A 19,924-nucleotide genomic window follows, 5' to 3' on the forward strand; every position below is an offset into this window, starting at 1 on the left:
GTGGGTTTTTCCACCCCCCTCTCCTGTTGCTAATCGATCTGAATGTCCTGCAACACACGCAAAAGCTCTTCTAGCAGGCTCTGTTTGGGAAAATGGGCAGAGATCAGGCTTCAGCCCTATGGCAGGAGGATGTAAACCAGGAACTTTGTTAATGCTTTGCTACAGTTCAGTAAACCTGCAGTGCTGCCGTGGTTAAGGAGATGTTTCCAGCTTTTGTAAGGTTAAATTCGAGGTTGGTGGAGGCGTCCTGCATTCATCAGGCAATAGAGATATCCCTGTCTGGCTACCTTTCTTCCCCAGCGCTGCTGTTCCTGTTGAAAGGATGGATTTTTGTAGCGTAGTTTAACAAGTTTGCTTATCTGCAGCCAGAAGCATTCATTATCAAAAAGCTTGAAATGGAAACCGCTGCTGCTGGTGTGCGTGTGGCAGCGTAAGCGATCTGTCTGGCGGCGGAGGGACGGGTGCGTGGCTGCCTGCCATCGGCGGCACCCGGCCTGCGGTGGGTGGGGGCGCGGAGCAGATGGGCTGCAGCGGTGTGTGGCTGGGCCGGGGGGGGGTTTCGGCTCACCGGCAGGCTCACCTCCTCGGGGAGCCTTGCTACAGCACAGGTTCAGCACAGAAGGCAGCCAGCACTGCTGGTGCTTTGCTCACCCTTGGCTTCGGATCTTTGTGTGGACGCTGGGGTTCCTTTGCTTTCGGCTGTGAAAGGAAGAGTTATAGGGATTTGGGAAGCTACCAGGGGGCTGTCCACTGACTTTGCTTTCACACTCCTTTCCAGGCAGGGGTTCTGGGCCAAAATGCAGCTTGGGTCAGGAGCTATTCTGCATGGACAAGCAGGAGGTGGATGCTAAGACCTGGGTCAATCACTCAGTGTAGACCTGACCTAGTATGAGTAATATCTCAGGAGAAGGCACAAGGGGTGCAAGAGTTAATGGGAATGGAGGGATGAAGGAGATGCAGGCATGTATGCACCTGTGGTTGTGCAAGTTGTTACAAATCTCGATGCTTTCCATGTCCATGGTTGAAGAGATGGCCGTATTTCCAAGTTTTTCCTGTTACTTGTTTCCTGTGGTCACAAACAGCCAGCCTTCCCTACAGCCAGAACAAGTGGGTTAGTTGTGCACCCTGTGCACATCTTCCCTGTAGGTGAAGTAGCCAGGGATGGCGGGCAGTAGCTAGTTTGAAATGAAGAGCTTGCAGTGCTGCAGAGCTCAGGGGACATTGCTGGTGCCGTCCATCTCCAGGACAGGCACAGCAGCAGGACGCAGTCCCCCAGTAGCATCCCAACAGAGGAAGCAAACTCTTTGCTGGGGAGGTGGGACCTGCTTGCAGTGGTCACCCCACGTTTCAGAGCAGGTTAATGTTTATGATCTGTTCAGGCTCAAACCGTTGGGATTTTGACAACATCAAAGACCACTTATGCTGTGTATTGTCATTGATGCACTTCTGGGATCAACAGCTTATTTCATTAAAAGCACTTTGGAAACCATCAGCCAGCAAAAACTCATAGGTGCTGCTGAGCTGGGAGGAAGACGAAATGCTCTGCAAGTGTTGCACTGCTAATTCCCCAAGAAATGCCATTTCATCAGCTGAATTGTTGCTCTAATGTGCCGATTGCCAGGGGAGCTGCTTATTCCTTTATGCTTTTGGTGCAGCAAAAGAGAGAAAAATATACTCAAAGAAGAGAATGAGAATGTCTCTTTGCCTCCAGGCAATTTTGTGTTCAAAAGTAGCTATGTTTGTTACCAAAAAAAAAAAAAAAACAAAAAACAAAAGGAAAAATACATCTGTGATAACATTGCGTGGCTTGAATGCTTTCGGGAGGCTAATGGTGACTACTTGAGCATGAAGGATAAGAGATGCAGGAGATAAGGACGGATTTCTTTCTCTCGGCTTGTGATGACGTTTGCAGCGCGGAGCCACCCGGCTCCCCACGTCTCCTGCTGTTTGCCTGCTCTGACCTTGCTGGGTCTGTGGCTAGAGGCCTGCCCAGGCTACTTGCCGACTCGTGGTCACCTCCCCACCTGCCTGCAGGGTTTCTGTGGAGATTGGAGGGTGTGCCATGGGTGGCTGGTCCCTTGGGCCCTGGGGTAAAAGTTACCCCTCTGCCTTGGGCCGCACTGCCCTGACAGGCCTTGCCTCAGCACGGCCCTCAGGTCAACCCATGCTGGTGGTGCTGTCTTTTGCTACTTCAGGCACTTTGAGCAAAAACAACACCCAAAAGCGATGTTTATGCCCAAAGCCATGATGACTACAGGTCCCAGCAGGGCTCAACAACAGCTGGGTGGATGGCCGTCGTGTGGTGCTGCTGTTTTGGCCTGCCTGGCCCCTTGCGCTGGGTGTCACCGCTGGGCCGCAGGAGGTGGGCTCACACCTCGGCACGGTGTGCAGACATGAGGCGGTGGGGTTCCCTCCGTAAGCAGGAGGGGAGATGAGCCCCACGAGCCCCCTTAAGTGTTGTTTTTGTCGCGTGTTAGCAGTAATGGCATGGAAATAGCTGTCGGCACGGGTAGAACCTCCTCGGTCTGTCATGCAGCTGTGCGCTGAATTGTACTGATGCAGAGCAATTCTTGTCTGAAAGTGCTTTTTCTAATGGTAAAATTGAATCTGTCAACAGGTAATTTCATAAACCGGGAGAAAAGAAATCCCATGCAAGTATCAACTCAGAGCAAACGCCTTATCGATTATGTGGTTTTTTTCCTCTTCATTTCCTGCAGCAGCAGGAGGCAGATGTTTCAGTGCTGAAATTGAGATTAAAATTGTGTCCCTGACCTTCCAAATGCCGCATTGTACGTGCAGGGGTAGCTTAGGGCTGGCCTCAGCCCTGGCGAAGCATAGGGGAGGAGGTGGGTGCTGTGTAGCCACAGGGACAGCGCGGCTCGGACCGTGCCATGCGGCCGTGCCACAGCCTCCATCCCACCCTGTGGCCGTGCTCGCAGCCTGGGCTTTAGCATGAGAGGTGCCCTCGGTGGGCATTGCAATGTCTGGGGACAGTCCCATGCCTGTGGGAGGTGGCGTGACGATGCCATCCCCAGTGGCAGCCTCACAGCATCTCTGTGGCAGGCCCCATCCCTGCAGACAGCCTCCTGGAGGCAGCAGGCCCTTGAGAAACTCAGCAAACTGCCTTCCTCCTTATCCCTAAGCCCCTGAGCAGGGATAGGGGCTTCATCCTGGCAATCGGCTTAGCGCGGGGTTTGGCTCCTGGAGCGCCATCTCCCTGCGCCTCCTTCCTGCCTGCCTCGCCCGTCCTCTGTCTGATCAAACCGAGCCTCCTGCCTGCGTGTGCTCGCTTCATTTCTCAGCTATTCCCTAAATCTGCCGTTTGTCAATAAGCCAAATGCTCTCAGAGTTTTTTCCTCCAGCCCCTGCTGTTGTGATGCTTTCCCAGCAGCCTGAGGTTCTGCTGCAATTTCTGCAGCCTTTATTTGGAGAGGCGTAGGTAGTTGTTAATTAAGAAATGCAATTAAGCCTTCAACAACCAAACTTTTGGGGATTGCCAGCAGTAACATTTTTAAGTAGTGCATTTTATTTTAATTTATTTTTTTCCCATACAGCTGGAGCTTGCAGGGAAGAAGGTCTTTCAGACCTTTATTGCTCGGGGCTGTATTCACTGCTTTCCACTTGCTGCTTCTTGAAGACTAGATCCTCCTGGTACGTGTGTGGATATAAACTATCTCTCTCAGCACCACACCAGCTTTGAAGGAGTATCTCTTACTCAATTCGATGATGCTGGGATGGGGAGACGAGCTTCCAAATCCCTCGGGCAGTGTTAAAAGGAAATGTAAATGTCTTGATACTGAGCTACTGCTTGCGTTGCTAGCCTTAGTGCAGTGCTGGTGAATTTATTTGTTGTTCAGGAATGCACAGAGGGATGCACTGGCCAGCACCAGGCTATTTTCACCCTGATCTGTGGTTTTGTGTGCTTTGCTGCTACGTGCATTTTTATCAAAGTTGAGGAGTTTTTGAAATATATTGCAGTGGTGTGGTGAAGAAATTCTATTCGGAGGCAAACTCTGAATGTTGTTAGGGCAAATGGGGAGAAAAGAGAAAGATTTTGGAAAAGTTTAATGTTTTTCTGGTTTAAAAAAAATAGTGAAACTTCTGTAATGCAATGGCTCTATCAGAGCAACATTTTAATGTCAAAAACAAAAAGTTAAACTGCCCTTGATTTTGACAGGCAAACGCTCTGCTGGGTAGGTTGTCTGCCAGCTTTCCTCTGCAGCCTGGAGCATGAAGGTGTCTTTATGGTTCCTTTATAATGCTTCAATCCGAAAATTGTTTCCAGCAATTTGTGCGCTGCAAAGCAGGTGAGGGATTAACCCAGGGGATTTCAGTTCTGTGCAGCCTCAGACGAGGGTGGCGATGCAGGTGGATAACTTCCCACAGCTCCTGCACCTCGCTTGCCGAGGCACAGCCATTCTCAGAGTGCGAGCAGCGGGTGCTGTGCTGAGAGTGTTTGTGGGATCACCCTGCTTTGACCCACGGCCCCACAAAGCACAAGTTGATGAGGCATTAGTGGAGTTTCCAGCTGGCTGTGATCTCAGTATGGAAAAGCAGGGACTGTGTTGGCATCCATGTCATAAAGTACATAATTCTGCAGTTCCTACTCCCTGCCAGTCCCTAGTCAGATTTCTGTCCTGCGGCTGCTTAACCACCCAGATAAAAAGGATTTTCATTGCCAGTCTCCCTAAAGCTGGGCTGAATTCTCTGCATAATGCGGTGTCCTCCAGAAAGGCAGGTTAATTAATGAACTGAAGCTGGAAATGACTTTTGCATCCAGGTAAATGTGAAAGCTTTTGATTTGACTGGGATGAAGAGTTTAAATATAAAAACCCATTCACAAGCAGGCCTGCTTCTGGTTGTTTCTGCCAGTATGAAATGCGTCTTGGCTTCTCTCATTTGTTTTTATTCCTGCTGTCTGTTTTTCTCCAGAATCGGCTTGAAACTTGGGACAAAAGAGGGAAGGAAAAAAAATAACACCACCAACCTGGAGTTATTAATTTAGAAAATGTCACGCCGTGACTGCACAAAGGCTGTTTTAAATTGAGACCCCCCACGGGAGCTAAACACAGGCTTGCTCATCCCCTCTAAATTCTCACCTGAACCTTCACCCAGCACCGGGCCCTGCGGGCAGGGGAGGTGGAGGCGGGCAGCTGGCGGTGCTGCACGGTGCTGCTGCTGTCAGAGCGCTGCGGAAAGCGCTGAGCATCTGCTGTGGTATGTGCTGCTGTCCTGAGCAGCGCAGGTGGAACATCTGCCCTGGTGTTATTAATGAGAGACAATCAGGCACGTGGCTGTGCAAGCGGTTCCTGAATGCCTTCTGTGCAGGATGCTCTGAGGACGGGCGAGGTGTCCTGGTGGGTGAGATGGAGGGGACCACGGGTACCTGTAGGAGCGAGGCTTCAGGAACACGAGGCTGTGCTGGTGGCTCCAGCGGTGACCGGATCGTGTCTGAGTGTTTGGGTGTCCCCAGTCAGTACCTGCACATCACATTTCTGTGCCTGAGCTGGGTTTTGGGAGCGGAACAATCCAGGGTACAGGCAGGGCTGCATTTGGAGGGGAATTTAACTTCGCAGCAGTGGTTGGTGCCTGCCCCTCTGCCAGTGATGGGGAGCGTTGGGCACTGCCCCTGCTGCAGGAGTGCCACTGGGTCTTCTGCAAGCCCCGAGGTCCTTTACAGGGACAGGCAGCAGGATGTGTTGGGGTTGGAGCAGCTCTTCCCTTCCTCTGTGGTGTTCCTTGGTAAAGCAGTTGCAACAAAGTCCTTGCCAGAGCAGTTTTTCTGTTGCTTGTTCTCCGTGCTCCCTCCAGGCAGAGAGCGCCTGGGGCAGCCCCTTGCAGTCGTGCCCTGTGAGAGAAGGGCAGAAAGTCGAGCTGGGCGGTTTCCCAGCCGGGCTGGCTGTGGGTAATCACTGTGCAATCACGTTTGCATAGGGCACAGGCAGGGCGAGGGGGAGTTCACAGCCAGCACAGACTGGCACCGCTCCATCAGTGGCAGCGGTGCTTTGGGGTTTTGTCTCAGCTCAGAGAGCTGCTCCTGGATGGGAAAGGTGTTTGCCATAAGTAAAACCAAGAGCTTGTTTTTTTGGTTGATGTTTTTAGTCCTTAACGCTAAGGGCTGTTTTTTTGTAGAATACAGGGAGGAGAAAGGAGCACTGGCATCCAGCGGTGCTGGCAGTGCCCTGGCTGGTGGATCCCTTTGCTGGGCTCCAGCCCGCAGAGTGGCTTCTCAGTCCCTGGCTGAGCTTCATTTCCTTCCCTGGGTCCCAGACCCCTCCAGGAATAATGTCGCTGCTCCTCATGGGCTGGTTTGTGCCTCCTTCGCGTTAACCTCCTGCCATTGCAGTGCTGTCCTGCTGGATTTGTCACCTGCGCCTTTCCACCTTCTTTCTCTTCTTTTCCAAGTTTTCAGAGAGCTGCCATCCTCCACACCTTCCCAGCACGATCAGCCCATCCGCCCCATTTGAGCCCCTGAGGCACTGAAAGACAGGAAAAGACAAAACAAACCCAAATCACGGGTGCTGCAAGTTCTCCATGACCCGCTGAGGTGCTTTTGTGCAGCTCCCGGACACCTCTAAGTGTCTGCTCCTCCTCCTCTGCAGGTCAATCTGGTCCTGAATGAAGGGAAGTCCCTGGGGCTTATGATCCGAGGAGGGGCGGAATATTCCTTGGGCATCTACATCACCGGTGTGGACAAAGGCTCCGAAGCAGAGAGCACGGGCTTAAAGGTAAGAGCAACCCCAGGGCAGGTTGAAGGAGAGCTTCACACAGCGGGGCTGCAGGCGCAGGGCTCTGACACACAACTGCCTCTGCTCCTGCGCTGCGGGGCTGTCAGTGGAGAGGTAAGTGGTGTGTTTCAGGGCAGGCTGGTGGCACGTTTTGGGTGCTAAGGCTTGAGGGAGACAGGCTGCCGTGCAGAGAGAAGTGCAGCCTTATGGCCTGTGGAGTAGGTTGTACCCTCCTTCTGCCTGATTTCTGCCCCTTGAGACAGCCTGGGGTTGGTTTCGGTGCAGGAACCTGAGGCTGCAGCACAGACTTGGCAGGTGGAGAAAGTCACCCTCACCTCCCTGAGCTGGCAGGGAGGAGTTTTCCATTAAAGCTCCTGGTCCTGTGCCCTCCCCTCGTGTCTCGCATCCAACCCCATTAAGTTTGGAGCTCGTGTGCTGCACGGGGAGCTCTGAGCCTGCCTGCGGGGCTGCAGTTGGCTGCCTCCACGCGGGGAGGGCAGGCTTGCTGCAGTGGGAACAGGTGTGTGCCACTTTCCTCCCGCAGCGTTGTCATCTGCAAGGATCGTGTCTTAACAAGCTGAAGCAGCAGGTTCACCCTCGGGGCTGGAGCAGAGCCCGTCAATCAGCAGCCTAAGCTGGTGTGACTTTGGGTTATGGCAGGCGCCCTCCGTGCTCAAACAGGTTCCTGAAGGGTTGTCTGGGCCCTTCTGAGGCTGGACTGCTCTAGGCCAGAGTTTGATACAGTTTTGTCATGGACCTCTTGTAAATTGAGGTGCTACATCTCTTTTTTAGTATATTTTTTAAAATAATTTTTAATCCCACCATGTACAATGCACATGCATCACCTCAGAGCTCCCCCATCCTTCCTGCTGTACCGGGTCTCAGGGTACAATGGGACGTACTGGGACCTCATTTGTGTGTGGTCAGGGTGTTTGGGGGTAAATTTTTATTTGTTCTACAGCACTGACCAGTAAAATAAGCTGAAAAGGGAGCTTCTAGACATCAGGTGCTGCTGATGGGTGGGGTGTGTTTGAGACTCAAACCCCCCGGGCTGTAGCATTTTACTTCACCACTCAGAGGTTCTTTTCTGTCATTTTTCTCCCCTCTAAGAGACCCAGCTCCCTGCAATCTCACTGTGTGCTTTTTGCTGTCTCCAGTGCAGTCCCATGGGCTCTTACAGCCAGCTCTTTCCCTGCTACTTGTGTCAGTCAAGACAGGACAGATATTAAACCCTCTGGTGCTCCCTCAGTCCGCTGAAGTTGTGCTGGACTGTGGAATATCGAGGGGTAGTCCCCTCTGATCCCCTCCCTGCATCACGAAGTGATAAGTTTCTCCCTTGATCAACTCTGGCCACTTTAGGGCTAAGCCTTCAGCTTTGTCCCAGTGGCCTCACAAAGTCACTCACATCCCCCAGGGCTGCTGGGGCTAGGAGGGTGGGCACTGGTGGAGAGGGCTGGGACAGACAGGATCCCGTCCCTCAGGCAGCTTTGCACAAACCAGTTGCATCTGTTGGCACTGAGCTCACCAGGGTCCCCTTTATGGTCATGGGAGAAGGAGGGAGACCTGTGCTGGGGTGATCTGAGCACTTCTGAACTTAACCGTCTGCTCCAGGCTCCTGCTTCTCTCTGCCAGCTCTCTGCCACAATGCAAATGCTGAACTTGGAGGTCTGGGTCAGGGCCTTAATGTCTCAGCTCCTCTGTAGGAAATGGGGTTTGGGGTCCTGCTGTGTGACAGGGTCACTGGGAGCATCCCAGGGAGACATCTCAGTGTTTCTGCTCGCCTGTCCTTGGAAGCACTGCCCCGAGCTGGGCCCAGGGGGAACGGGTGCTGACGGCGGCTGTGTGCAAGGGCTTGTGGAAGGCAGAACCTCGCTCGTGAAGGGCTGTGCCCCTTGCAGGGCAGCAAGGAGTGAAAGCTGCTGCTGCAGGCTCCCTGCACGCCTCCCTCCTGTCCTGCATCTGTGTTTCTGCCCTGGGCTGGCACCTCGCCTGCACCCTGCCCCGGCACGCAGCCGTCCCCCGGCGGTGTTGATGGGACACAAGGTGGTGGCGAGGGGCAGCAGGGACAGTGCTCGGGGCACGAGGATTTCAGGACAGACGATGAGAAACATGGGATAATTCTTCCTCCTAAAGAGCTGGGGAGAGGGACTGGCATGAGCCCGTGTGTCACTTAGGTCGCTTTGCGGAGCCAGGGGAGCAGCTGTCTGGAAGCAAACCTGCTTGTCCCCTGTCCCTGTGCCACAGGTCAGACTCCACCTCACAAACACCAAAAGCCGGTAAGATTAAAGGCAGGAAAAGGAAAAAGTGGCACTGTTTTCCTGAGGTTGTTTCCGTTTGTTCCACGTGCAGTCCTGCATTGCCCCAGACCCCACTCCCAGCCGCACGGGGCACGTGGCTGCGCTCCTGCTGTCTGCCAGCCGGTGAGCTCAGCCAGCCTGCGCTGCGAGATGCACACAGACAGTCACAGCAGCACCACGCAGCCATCCCTGCACCTCTCCTGTTGTGCCTGCCACAAAGGCAAGACAAAAACCACACGCACACGTAGTGCAGGCAGGCGGCGCGCCGTGAGGGGCTGTGCCGCAGCGCTGGCTGCACGCTGGGGCCTGTCTGGTCTTCATCCCTCTGTCCTTGCTGTTCGGGTTTCCAGTTGCTGATCTGTGCGTGCCAGCAGGACGATGCTTTTCTGAACGTCAGGCTTTGTGTGATTTCAGACACACACGCACACTTCCCCCCCGAGTTGTGTATGCTGCAAGCTGTAGATTTAGGACTGCCTGGAGGTTTGGAGATAAAGAAAGGCCTTTTAATTTCTGCTGTTAGACACAGGCAGGTGTAGGCTGCATCCACAAGCTCCCCGTGCTACTGCAGGTGCTGGTGGAAGGGATGTGGTACCACGAGGAGGGAACTGATGGCTTAATGCGATCGCCAGGTAACGCGTTGCTCTCTCAAACAGAAAATCTGTGGCTTTGTTCAGGGCGAGCTCAGCCCAGCCTGGCTGGAGTTGGTGGAAAGGTGACTGCTGATTTCACAGGCAGAGGATCCCTCTGTGGGTTTTGCTGCCTCCTCTGATGTTGGGATACGTCTCTTGCTCACCACATCCATTAGAAGTGTTTTTCTATTCTTAGGGGCAGAGAATAAAACCCCATGTAATGAGCTGCTGAATCTGGTGCTGGTCTCTGAGCCCTGGTGCTTGTTCCTTGCTGTCACAGACTCACGGTGACTTTGGGAAACTCGCTGTCAGCTCTGGAGCTCAGCAACTGATGCCTTGGTACCATTCAACACCGGCCTCTTGATACGGGGCCTAAGTGGGACAGGGATTTTAGGGAATCTCTCTCTGACATAAAGCCCTGCATTTATCTTCTCCTTTCAGCTACTTCTCTGCCCTGTTTGGTGTAGCCATACCTAGTGCTACGCTGGCTGGGGACAGTCCTCAGATTGTCCTGACAGAGGCCTGTGGACAGCAGTGTCCTATAAAGAACACAGGGAGGGAAGAGATGCTGTGGGGCAAGGGGACAAACAAGATGAGACTAAGAAGCCAAGACATTGTTTGCATAAAACAATACTTGCTTTAAAAAAAAAAAAAAAAAAAAAAAAAAAAAGCAAAGATTTGGCAATACTGAATTTGTTACAATTTTTTTTACGAGTTGACTCTGCCAGATTTTTAATTTTAGGGGAAAAAAAATATCCCAGGAAACCCTCTTGTGTCTGTGGCACCAAATCAGAATTTTAGAATGCTGTAATGGGATTTTTTAAAATTGCCCTTAGATTTTGATTAAAGGGCAAATAAAACGATGTCAATAACCAGTCGAAACCAAGGCAGCTGCTCTCAGACCCGAAGCTATAACCTGGAGGTCCCCGTGCAGAGACAGGGGGACAAGCCATGTTAAGCTGCCACCATGGGGCCGAGGTGACGCCGTGTGGGGACAGCAGCCACCATCCGAGCGCTGTGCGGTGCCAGCAGCAAGCAGGCTGCGTCGCTGCAGTCAGTAATTAAATGTTCACCCCCTTGGCCTCAGCCCGTGTGTTTATTCATTCTTGAGCCTTCGGACAGGGCGTTCTTCAGGCGGGCTTGAAAATGTGCTGCCTCAGTGCAATTTCCCGGGCTGAAGAAGTGCCGGGTGGCAGAGGGCTGCGGCTGGAGCACGAGCCAACCTTGTTTGCTTTCAGCTCTGTCCTTCTTGCCTCCCTCCTGACGTACACAGCGATGCCTCCGGGAGGTGAGCTTGTTCTGTTGGCACTTGGGACTCTGCTCATCCTGATTTCTTCCGCATTCATTTTTTCCACGTGTTGTATTTTGTCAGGATATTTTTTTAGGCCGTTTTTCTTTTTTTGTTCTCTCCTTGACCTTTACATCAGAAATAGCAGATTTCAGGTAGCTTTCATTGAGCAAACAGCTCGATATTGAGTTTGCAGCACAAAGGCTGGGGTAGAAGGAGGCTGCCACAATCCCTATATATTCTCATACAAGAGAAGGAGAAAGAGAGACTATAAATCAGAAGAGGTGAGTGATTTTGCATCAGCAGTGACATTCATGAAGCTGTCCCTTGAACACTGGCTCACATTTTGGGGTCCACGCAGAGATGAAGATACCGATAAAGAGAACGTAAAAAGAGCCTCATGGGCAATAAGCTGTAAGGCGAGAGATGCACTGCAGAGATGCGTGGTCATGGCGTGCAAAGTGTCACCTCTCCAGTGACGTTCCCTCTGCGGGGACATGGCACTGCTTAAACTGCTCCTCTGCTGGGAGGCCACCCGAAACCTCCCCGCAGCAGCACTGGAACCCCAGGAGACATTTTGTGTGCTTCTGTGTCTAGTCTGTGTTTGCTTTGCTCGCTGTATTTGTACTGCAAGGTGTTTGGGGATAGGAACACATTTTCCGACAGCACTTGGCACCTGCTGCTCTGTTGCCTCGCTCCCGGATCTGTCTGATCCTTCCAGCAGCCTGCCTGGCCTCATTCAGCACGGATCATCTGCCCCGACCCACTTCCCTCCTGGGGCAGTTGAGCACCTCCTTATTTTTCTGCAAGTCTCCATTCAGCTGTTGGTAAATTGATTCATACTTTCTCCTGCCCGCATTTTTAATTTCTTAAGGTCTGCTTTCGTTAATGATTTGTGCTAGAGAGAGATTCCTTCTACTTCAGTGGTGTCTGTGAGGGTAATTTAACCTCTCTTCTGGCCCATTAGTGGCATTAAATAAGACTGGTGCTAGTGCCAAACCGCCTGGCATCCTGCTAGCCCTGTTACTCCCAGCTCAATTTGGCGTCATTTAACATTAACTCGTATTTAAAATCTCTCGCCTGGTTTTCTATCTGTGTGACTGGGTTTCTCCCAGAGCCAATTTTTATCATTTTTAAGGGACTTGAGGAGATCAGAACCCTTGTCTTAACTCCATTAACTTTTCTTGACTGCGCTTCCCTTTACCGTGTAACTCTGTCTGTCTCCAGAAAGAGAAGGGGCCAGGCCCATCATTGAGGTGTGGTATTTCTAAACTCTGTTCTGTTCTTCTCTGTGGCCACCTTTTGCACGCTATGTTCAGCCCCTGCATTCCAGGATAGACATTTCTTTAGAAAGTGAAAATAATCCCATTTTCAGAAGTGATCAGACACTCAGTAGGTCCCGTTATGTCCCCCCACCATTTGCTGAGCACCACTGGAAACTCTTCCCTGAAGCGTTCAGGGCAGTAGCTGTTCTGGGTGGTATTTCACAACTTTTTTTGTGTCTTACTATTCCTTCATTTATTCCGTGCTGGTCAGGACCTGTGCATACAGCAAATCATTTGCTAGAGTCAACCTTTATTTTAACAGATGGTTTGTTTGCATTTCTGCAGTCTTTTATTCCCTTCCCAGTTGTCCTTGACTTTTGGAGGAAAAAAAGAGATATCGATGTTAATTAGCAAAAATCCTTTTCTGCCCTAATAGGAGTGTGCCATTAGATAGGCTGATTTGCAGTCGTTTAGGCTGTCCACTGATTCCTTATCTGCCCTTCAGCAGCAATTATTTTTGCAAGGTCTTTTTCCCCTGCACGAGGTGCTCTCTTATCCAAGTATTTTGTGGCTGGTTCTTCTCACCCCTTGTTAATATTCAGGCAGCACCAGGCAGAGGTGGTCTGGTGCTGGGCACCCCACTAACAGAACACGAGAACAGACAGCCATGGAGAACAAATGATAAAAAAACAATGAAGACAGGGACCAACGTTGTGGCTCATCCAGGGCCCCTTCTGGTCTCCCTGCCAGCTTCCTTTTGGCCTGCTCTTGAGGAGAAAAAACTAAAGAACGGTTCATTAAATCAGTGTAACTGTCTTGAACAAAAAAATCATGAAAGTTTAATCCCCGATATGGGAAACTATTAAAGATTCATGATTACAATAAAAGTATCTAATCGAATTTGGGTCTTCATTCTTTTGGTGCTGCAGTGAGCCCAGTGCTCCTGCGCTAGCAGCAAAATCCCTTCCAGTGGATGGCCCAGGGAATTAGAGAGGCCTGGGAGGTGATGGGGTGATGGCCGTTACACCCGGGTGCATTTCTCTCGGCAGTTTAGTCACTTGCATAATTCACCCTCCTTGTTACGTTGGAGGTCAGCAATTTTCCGACTGCTGGGTTCAAGCTGAGAGACCTGGAAAAGATCTGGAAAGGACCCTGAGGTATTTCTGCGGTCTGGTGGTTGGGAATGTGGTCATCTGTGGGGTTTGCCTTCCCTTGGGCTCCCTCCCTCCCTGTTTCTGTGTCTCTCCGGATCAGCTCCGGTGGGGCTGGTGCCTTGGGATTTTCCTCCAGCTGGTTCATAGAAGCAAGGCTGCTTTTCTTTCAGACCAGGGAAGCTTCACATCCCCGGCACATGATTTTGGCAGTCAGTCTCTGCTCTGCAGCCTGCTGGGGTAGGTGTGAGCATCCCATCTAGACACAGCTCTGCTCTGCGTGCTCCCTGCCAGCCGCTGCAAGGGTTTGCCATCTCCTGGTCATGACCTTGCCAAATCCAGCACATCCCTGGTGCTGCGTCTTGTCCTTCCCCAGGGAAAGTCGAAGGAGGGAAAGGTGAGCCAAGAGCAGATGGCTCTGTTTGCAGGGGCTGCTACTTTCAGAACCTTTCTGGAGCCAGAGGAGAAGAAAAGGAGAAAAAAGGTGCAGCAGGACCTGGAGTGTGCATCCCGCTGCAAGCTCAGGGCCCTGCATCAGCCCAGCCTTGCCTTTGGGTCTCTCTCATCTCCAACATCTCTCCGCATTATTAGCTTGTGCAGCTGACGAATTAACCATGGTTACAAGGACAGCAAGCAGAGAGCACTGGCTGAACCATGCTGAGGTTAAAACAGAGGCCCTGACAGTGGTGTTGGGGGACTGGGCTGTCCTGGGCTGCCACAGCCCTTGCTATCCACCAGCCCTTTTGCATGTCACAAAGGAAGGAGATGTCCCCAGAAGAATGAGGCAGCCAGCCTGAGGTGGCTGGATGGGGCTGAACACAGAACTGAGCTCTGGTGCATCTGGGGTGCACCTGGTGCCTTTGCTCCAGCCCCTTTCCTATTTTCTCCACTCAGTTTTTTTCCAGCCTCACTCAGCATCCTGTGTCCTTTCATCAGAGGGAAAGGAAGACAAGAGCCCTTGACTTCTCATTATTGCCAGCATTATTTTATATAGCTCCATCAAGTCCCCACACATCACCTCTTCTCTAAATTTAACAGGTCTAATCTTTGCAATCTGTCCTTTCACAGGCACCTTCATCGCCACCAGTCATCACTTCCCTTCTCTGGAGCTTTCCCTTCTGCGTCTCCTTGCTGGGCAGGCAGGGACGTACCGGGGAATGCACTCACAGCAAGGTCACACATCCACGTGGATATCTCCAGTGCACTGTTTTTAGAGCTGTTCTCGAGCTGTTTTTTACCACTCCTTCCCGTCAGCATGTTTTCTGTTGCGTGCTTTCTTGATCCTTCACAAATCACCACTGCAGGCTGAGCAGCAGTGTTCCTTCGGCAGTTGGTTGCAGTCCCTCACCTGTGCCTGCTCTTATCGTTCGAGAGGCATCGCTCATGTCTTGGCCAGCTGCAGATTTCTTCCTGGTTCTTTCAGACCGCCTTCACCAGCCCCTTCTGGCACCTCTAGTCTGACCACGTAGCTGAGTGGTGCTGCTGGGTCTTGACTGGGCTCACATTGCTGCTCCAGGCACCTTAGGATCTTCTTCCCTTCTCTTTCCCCCCTCCCAGATGTTCGATAATCCTCAGCTTCTCCAATTCCTTTTGTCTCCTTGTGGCTTCTCAGGGAGACCCTGCACCATCGCTAGCTCTGCATCTATTTTTGCAAGGCCAGAGGAGCAAAATGAGCTCCGCGAATGAGCCTCCAAAGCCAGGTATTTGCTATGGCTATGAGCAGAGCAGGGGAGCTCGAGGCTGGAGGAGTCGACATGGCCAGTACAGGTCTCCTGGCAGGCCAGACGGTGCTCAGGGACAGCTCTCCTGAGGGTGATCAGGAGTCAGGAGGCTTTCCTGAGCTGTGCAGCACCCGGACCTGCCTGCTGAGGCTAATTTTGAATGCGAGGACAAACACAGGTCCCCACTGTGGCTTGCTCACACCCAGCCACAACATTTAAAGGACAAAGGAGCAAGCTCTGTGGAATTTGCCCTGCATGTTCATCCTCCACATACTGTTCCTTCCCGGAAAGCTCTGCCATCCCAGTTCAAGCTGTGGAGAGGACAGAGTTGGAGGGGAGAGGTTTTGCCCTTGTACCCAGAGATCTGTCTGGGGATGGGCCACCAGGCCCTGGCCTGGACTCCGGGCCAGCTGCAGAGGTGGCAGCCCAAGGGCTTTTCTCACGTTTGACCTGAGACCCAGTGCTCTAATCTCCACATCCTGGCCATGTGGGTTAAATTCCCCTTCTTGGCCACTTGCTTTGACCCAACAATAACTTGTCTCGTGCCCACCTCGTGCCAGCACTGTTTGGGGAGCTTGCCACTGTGGAGGTCTGGTGGCTGATAACGGTGCAGGCAGCAAAGAGGGAAGCTGCCCGGCATCCTCGGCACGTGGAAACTGCCTCTGTGGTCCCTAAAATAGCCCCAGCAGTGCTTGCACAAGTGCCATGCAGTGGGTTTGGGGGTGCCGCTGGGGAGAACAGGCCCGGGATCTCTGTAACAGGCATCTGGAATTTTCTTCAAGACTCATTTCAAAAGAAAACAAAGCAAAATGTAATAACAATTAGGCTGCTGCAATCTCCCCTCGTGCGCTGCTGGGAGGAGCATAATTTAAGGTAATTGTGGTTTTCTTTGCTATTAAGCCAGCTTTGCTCTACAGCAGTCTGTGGGGGAGGTCCCCTGGTGCCACTGAAGTACGTAAACCTGGCAGAAACGGGAGGCTGAGACCACGGCACTGCAGAGTACAGCAAGGGCAAGTGGAGCCGGGCTGTGGCCACTGCCTCGGTGTGAGCCCTGGGCTCCGAATCCCCTCGGGGTGAGCTGGTTGTGTTCCCCCTGAGGCCCTGGATAATGTTTGCGGTTGTGCCCTGTGCCCCTGGCTGGTTATGTGGCAGCTGGGGCAGCCTCTGGGTGTTGGTGTCGGTCCCTGAACGTGGCTGCTGCCAGGGCCGGATTCTGCTTGTGAAATACCCTCAGTACCCTCCGGGGATGCACATTGCAGTGGTTTCTGCTGGCTCATGGTCCTTCGGCCACCCCAGGACTCCCCACCGGCTGCTCTTCCCCTCCTCTCCACTTGATTTCTCATAAAATCGCCCCTCGGGGGGCTGTGTGGTGCCGGTCACACCATGCTTAGGGCCCCTCTCACCCAGGGGCAGTGCAGCTGTCACGCTCTGCCCCAGGCTTGTGGGTGCTGGCAGAAGGGAAAGGCCCCTGGGAAGCGCCTTTCTGGGTCCTTTTAGCCTTGAAGCTGCCGGTTCTTGTTGGCTGAACTGGTTGCCACAGGCCTAACAAGGGGAAGGGGTGTGTGTGTGTGTGCAGGGGGCCCATACGTGTGCCAGTCCTCAGCCAGCATGGCCGGGCCTGGAGAGCAGCTGCTCCGGCCCTAAACCCCGGGAGGTGCGGCACGTCCTGGCCCTGCTGCTGGGTGCTCGGGCCTGGAGAGGCTTCCTCTCTGCTGGGATAGTCAGCAGGTCTCGTGGTAGTCCTGGTGTCCTTTATTTCAACCCTACAAAGTTTGGGTGGCGCTGGGGGAAGCTGGGTGGCAGCAGAGCCGCAGCCCGCTGGTGGCAGGCTTGGCAGCGGCGAGTCGGGGCTTCTGGCTGGGGTGAATTTAAGTCTGGAGAATTAATCCCAGTCCTCTGAGGCTTCCTCGACCCAGCAGCAGCAGAGTGAGATGGACGGAGATGAAAAGTTCGTGCTGACTCTTTGTGCTGTTACTTCAGCTTCGGAAGCACTTCCCTCTCTCCCTTTTCTCCTCCGAGCTGGGGGTGAGTTATTTAAAGAGCTGTCGTGTTCTGCTTGTGTCGCAGCGTAAAGAAAACAAGATTGTGTTTTGACAAAAGCTGAGCAGAAGCCTATGGTTAAGCAAAGATATGAAGAAGCAGTTTCAGAGAGGTGGCTTATCAGGAACAGGGTGAATTTTGATATGGGAGTGAGAAGCGCACTGAATGCCCTAGAAGGAAAGAAAAAGAGGACTTGGGATGAAGGAGATTCTTCCAGATGAACGCTGCGCCTTGAGCATGGCCAGGCTGTCAGGAAGCCCCTGAGTACAACAAAGGCTGTGCCCACAAGATGAAAGCTGTCAGGAGCAGCTGGGGAGGAAATGGGGGGAGAGGAGAGATGAAATCCCGGCTGTCCCAGCTCCCCAGTGACAGGGCTGGGGCTGTGCTGAGACACTGAGAGCGAGCCCTCGGGGCTGCACGCAGAGATCCGGGGTTTGGAGCCTCTGCAGATGGCTCCTGGCCTCCCGGCTCAGCAGGAAGGAGTGGGAATGGACTTCTTTGTATTTCTGGGGATTGTTTCCAACCTGATCTGCAGACCTAGTTAATGGAGGGGACTGGGCAGATTGGTCTGACTCGGGATCCTAGATAGGCTCCTCCAGGCTTCACAGCCTGGCCCCATTGCTGGCTGTTGGCTGAAGGGCTCATTCTCCAGCCACCAGCACTTAGACCCTCTCCCTCATTTCAGTTCATCTCTCCAATTGCTGTGGCCCTGGTTTGGCATAAGGGTACGGTGAGTAGCTCCTCTCCAGTGGAAGAGGAAGGCATGTTCCTATCAGCAATGCCCACAGGGCAATGCCGGGCTCACCCTGCCCTTATTCTGCAGGTGGGAGACCAGATCCTGGAGGTGAACGGCCGGAGCTTCCTCAGCATCCCCCACGATGAGGCGGTGAAGCTGCTCAAGTCCTCCCGCCACCTCATCATGACGGTGAAGGACATCGGGAGGCTGCCCCACGCCCGCACCACCGTGGACGAGACCAGGTGGATAGCAAGCTCCCAGATCGGAGAGACCCTGGTCAACGCAGCAGGGTAGGTGCCTGCTACACCCCACGCAATAAATAGGGCTGCCAGGGCTCCCCTAGGGTACTTAGTACCCCCGGTGCTTAGCTGGGTGGCCCCCATGGCTGGTGCTCAGACGACAGCACCCTGTAAGGTGGGTGAGGTGTGGGCAGCATGCTGCTGCACCATTCAGAGCTCCTTCCCTGGTCTCTCAGGCCGGGAGCTTTCCCCCATTAGCTTACAGGTACAGGGAGAAGAGTAGCTAAGAGATCTCCTCAGGGGATGACTGCTCCAGGAGGCGACTGATGGACACGTGGCACTTGGTGTTAACTCGTCTTCTCCCCCCTCGCAGGGCAGTGGGCGATCACGCTGCGGAGGCAGCAGCCAGGGTAAGAGATGCCAGCCCTCAGCTCGGTGCCTTGTGAAAAAAAAGCCATCTCTCCATGGGAGGGAGCGCGGTGTGCTCCTGGTGGTAAAAGGGATGTTGGGTTATGAGGACCGCTGCCGTTTAGCTGGCTCTAGCCTTTTTCCTGCCTATCTCACTTTGCTAGTTTTATTTCTACAAAGCCTGGCATAATGGGAACCCCTCTCCTGTACCACTGCTGGGCCAGTTGTGGGGCGCAGCTGGAGCCTCCCAGCCTGGGGATGATCACGGTCAGGGGTGACAGGCAAGGGCGTGGGGATCCCATCCCGTCCTGTCCCATCCCGTCCCATCCCATCCCAGGATCTCTCCCACCCCGCAGCATGAGGGTAGCAGGGCCCTACCCGGGGCTGTTCCTGCAGCCCCACATCAGCCCTTCTGCACCAGCCCTTTGCAAGGTGCTCTCCCTTTAAATGGAAATGAAGCCAGGAGGTTTCACAGGTGGCTTGCACTGATAATGCCTTCATGCTGTTTGCTTGGCAAAACATGTTCCCCAGCCTCAGCTCCTTTCAGTGTCCCCAGGACAGTCGGGATGTTGTCTGGCTCCATATCTGTACTCTGACTGCTGACACTGCCGGGGAGGGGAGCAGCAGGGACCTCCTCCGTTAGAAATCCTCCCCAGAGAAAGAAGCCTTTTGTCAGTCTGCCTCTGCAGTCGGACATCCCTGTCCCTGGGGCTCCCCTGGGTCCGTTAGCTCTTTCTTCACCCGCTTTGAGCTTGCAGTGCCAGTTGTGCACTTTGTACAAGATGCATTTTGCACAAGACGCCTTCTCTCGTGGCACCCATTCCCCCAGCTGTGCCAGGAAGGAATGCAGCCTGCTGTTAAATCAGTGGCTGGCCAAAGGATAGTGCCCAAACCCAAGGCCCTGTTTTCTTCCGCAGCCTGTGTTTTACCGGGGCCTGGCGGGCTCGCAGGTAACGCTGAGCAGCATGGTGAACCAGACCCGAGTCATGCTGGAGGAGCAAGCGCGGCACCTGCTGAACGAGCAGGAGCGAGCCACCATGGGGTACTACCTCGACGAGTACAAGGAAGGCAACATCTCCGTGGATGCTCTGGTCATGGCGCTCTTCGAGCTGCTCAACACGCACGCTAAGGTGAGCCCTGCAGCGGGGACAGGGACAGCTTCTCCCAGGGGTCTGAGCAGAGCCATGGTCACGGCGTGGCTCAGCACCTCCGGGTGTCTGCACAGGGTCGAGGGTGAGGGTGTGAGAGCAAAATCCAGGGGCAGGACGTTATGGGAGGCAAAAACTGGCGTTTGGTGGCAGAGGAGCTTCTGGTAAAGCTCAGGACCGAACGTCTTCCTCCGTTACCTGCCCGTGCATCTCGTTGCCACTGCTGAACGGGGGGAGGATGGGGCTTCACGTGCCCGGGAGTGTGGTCATGCTC

The 19,924-nt window shown here is 53.4% G+C and overlaps 1 protein-coding gene across 2 annotated transcripts in view; it reads left to right on the top strand.

Annotated features, from left to right (window-relative positions):
• Window positions 1–19,924, top strand: part of WHRN (whirlin) — a 48,547-nt gene that overhangs the window by 17,594 nt on the left and 11,029 nt on the right. For both annotated transcript variants that reach the window (XM_084494356.1, XM_084494357.1), the window contains exons 3-6: window positions 6,603–6,728; window positions 17,943–18,145; window positions 18,468–18,504; window positions 19,420–19,632. In XM_084494356.1, coding sequence (XP_084350482.1) covers window positions 6,603–6,728; window positions 17,943–18,145; window positions 18,468–18,504; window positions 19,420–19,632 — 579 coding nt within the window. The remainder of the gene's footprint in view (window positions 1–6,602; window positions 6,729–17,942; window positions 18,146–18,467; window positions 18,505–19,419; window positions 19,633–19,924) is intronic.

This window comes from Aythya ferina, assembly GCF_964211825.1.
Source record: "Aythya ferina genome assembly, chromosome: 20".
Taxonomy (NCBI): Eukaryota; Metazoa; Chordata; class Aves; order Anseriformes; family Anatidae; genus Aythya; species Aythya ferina.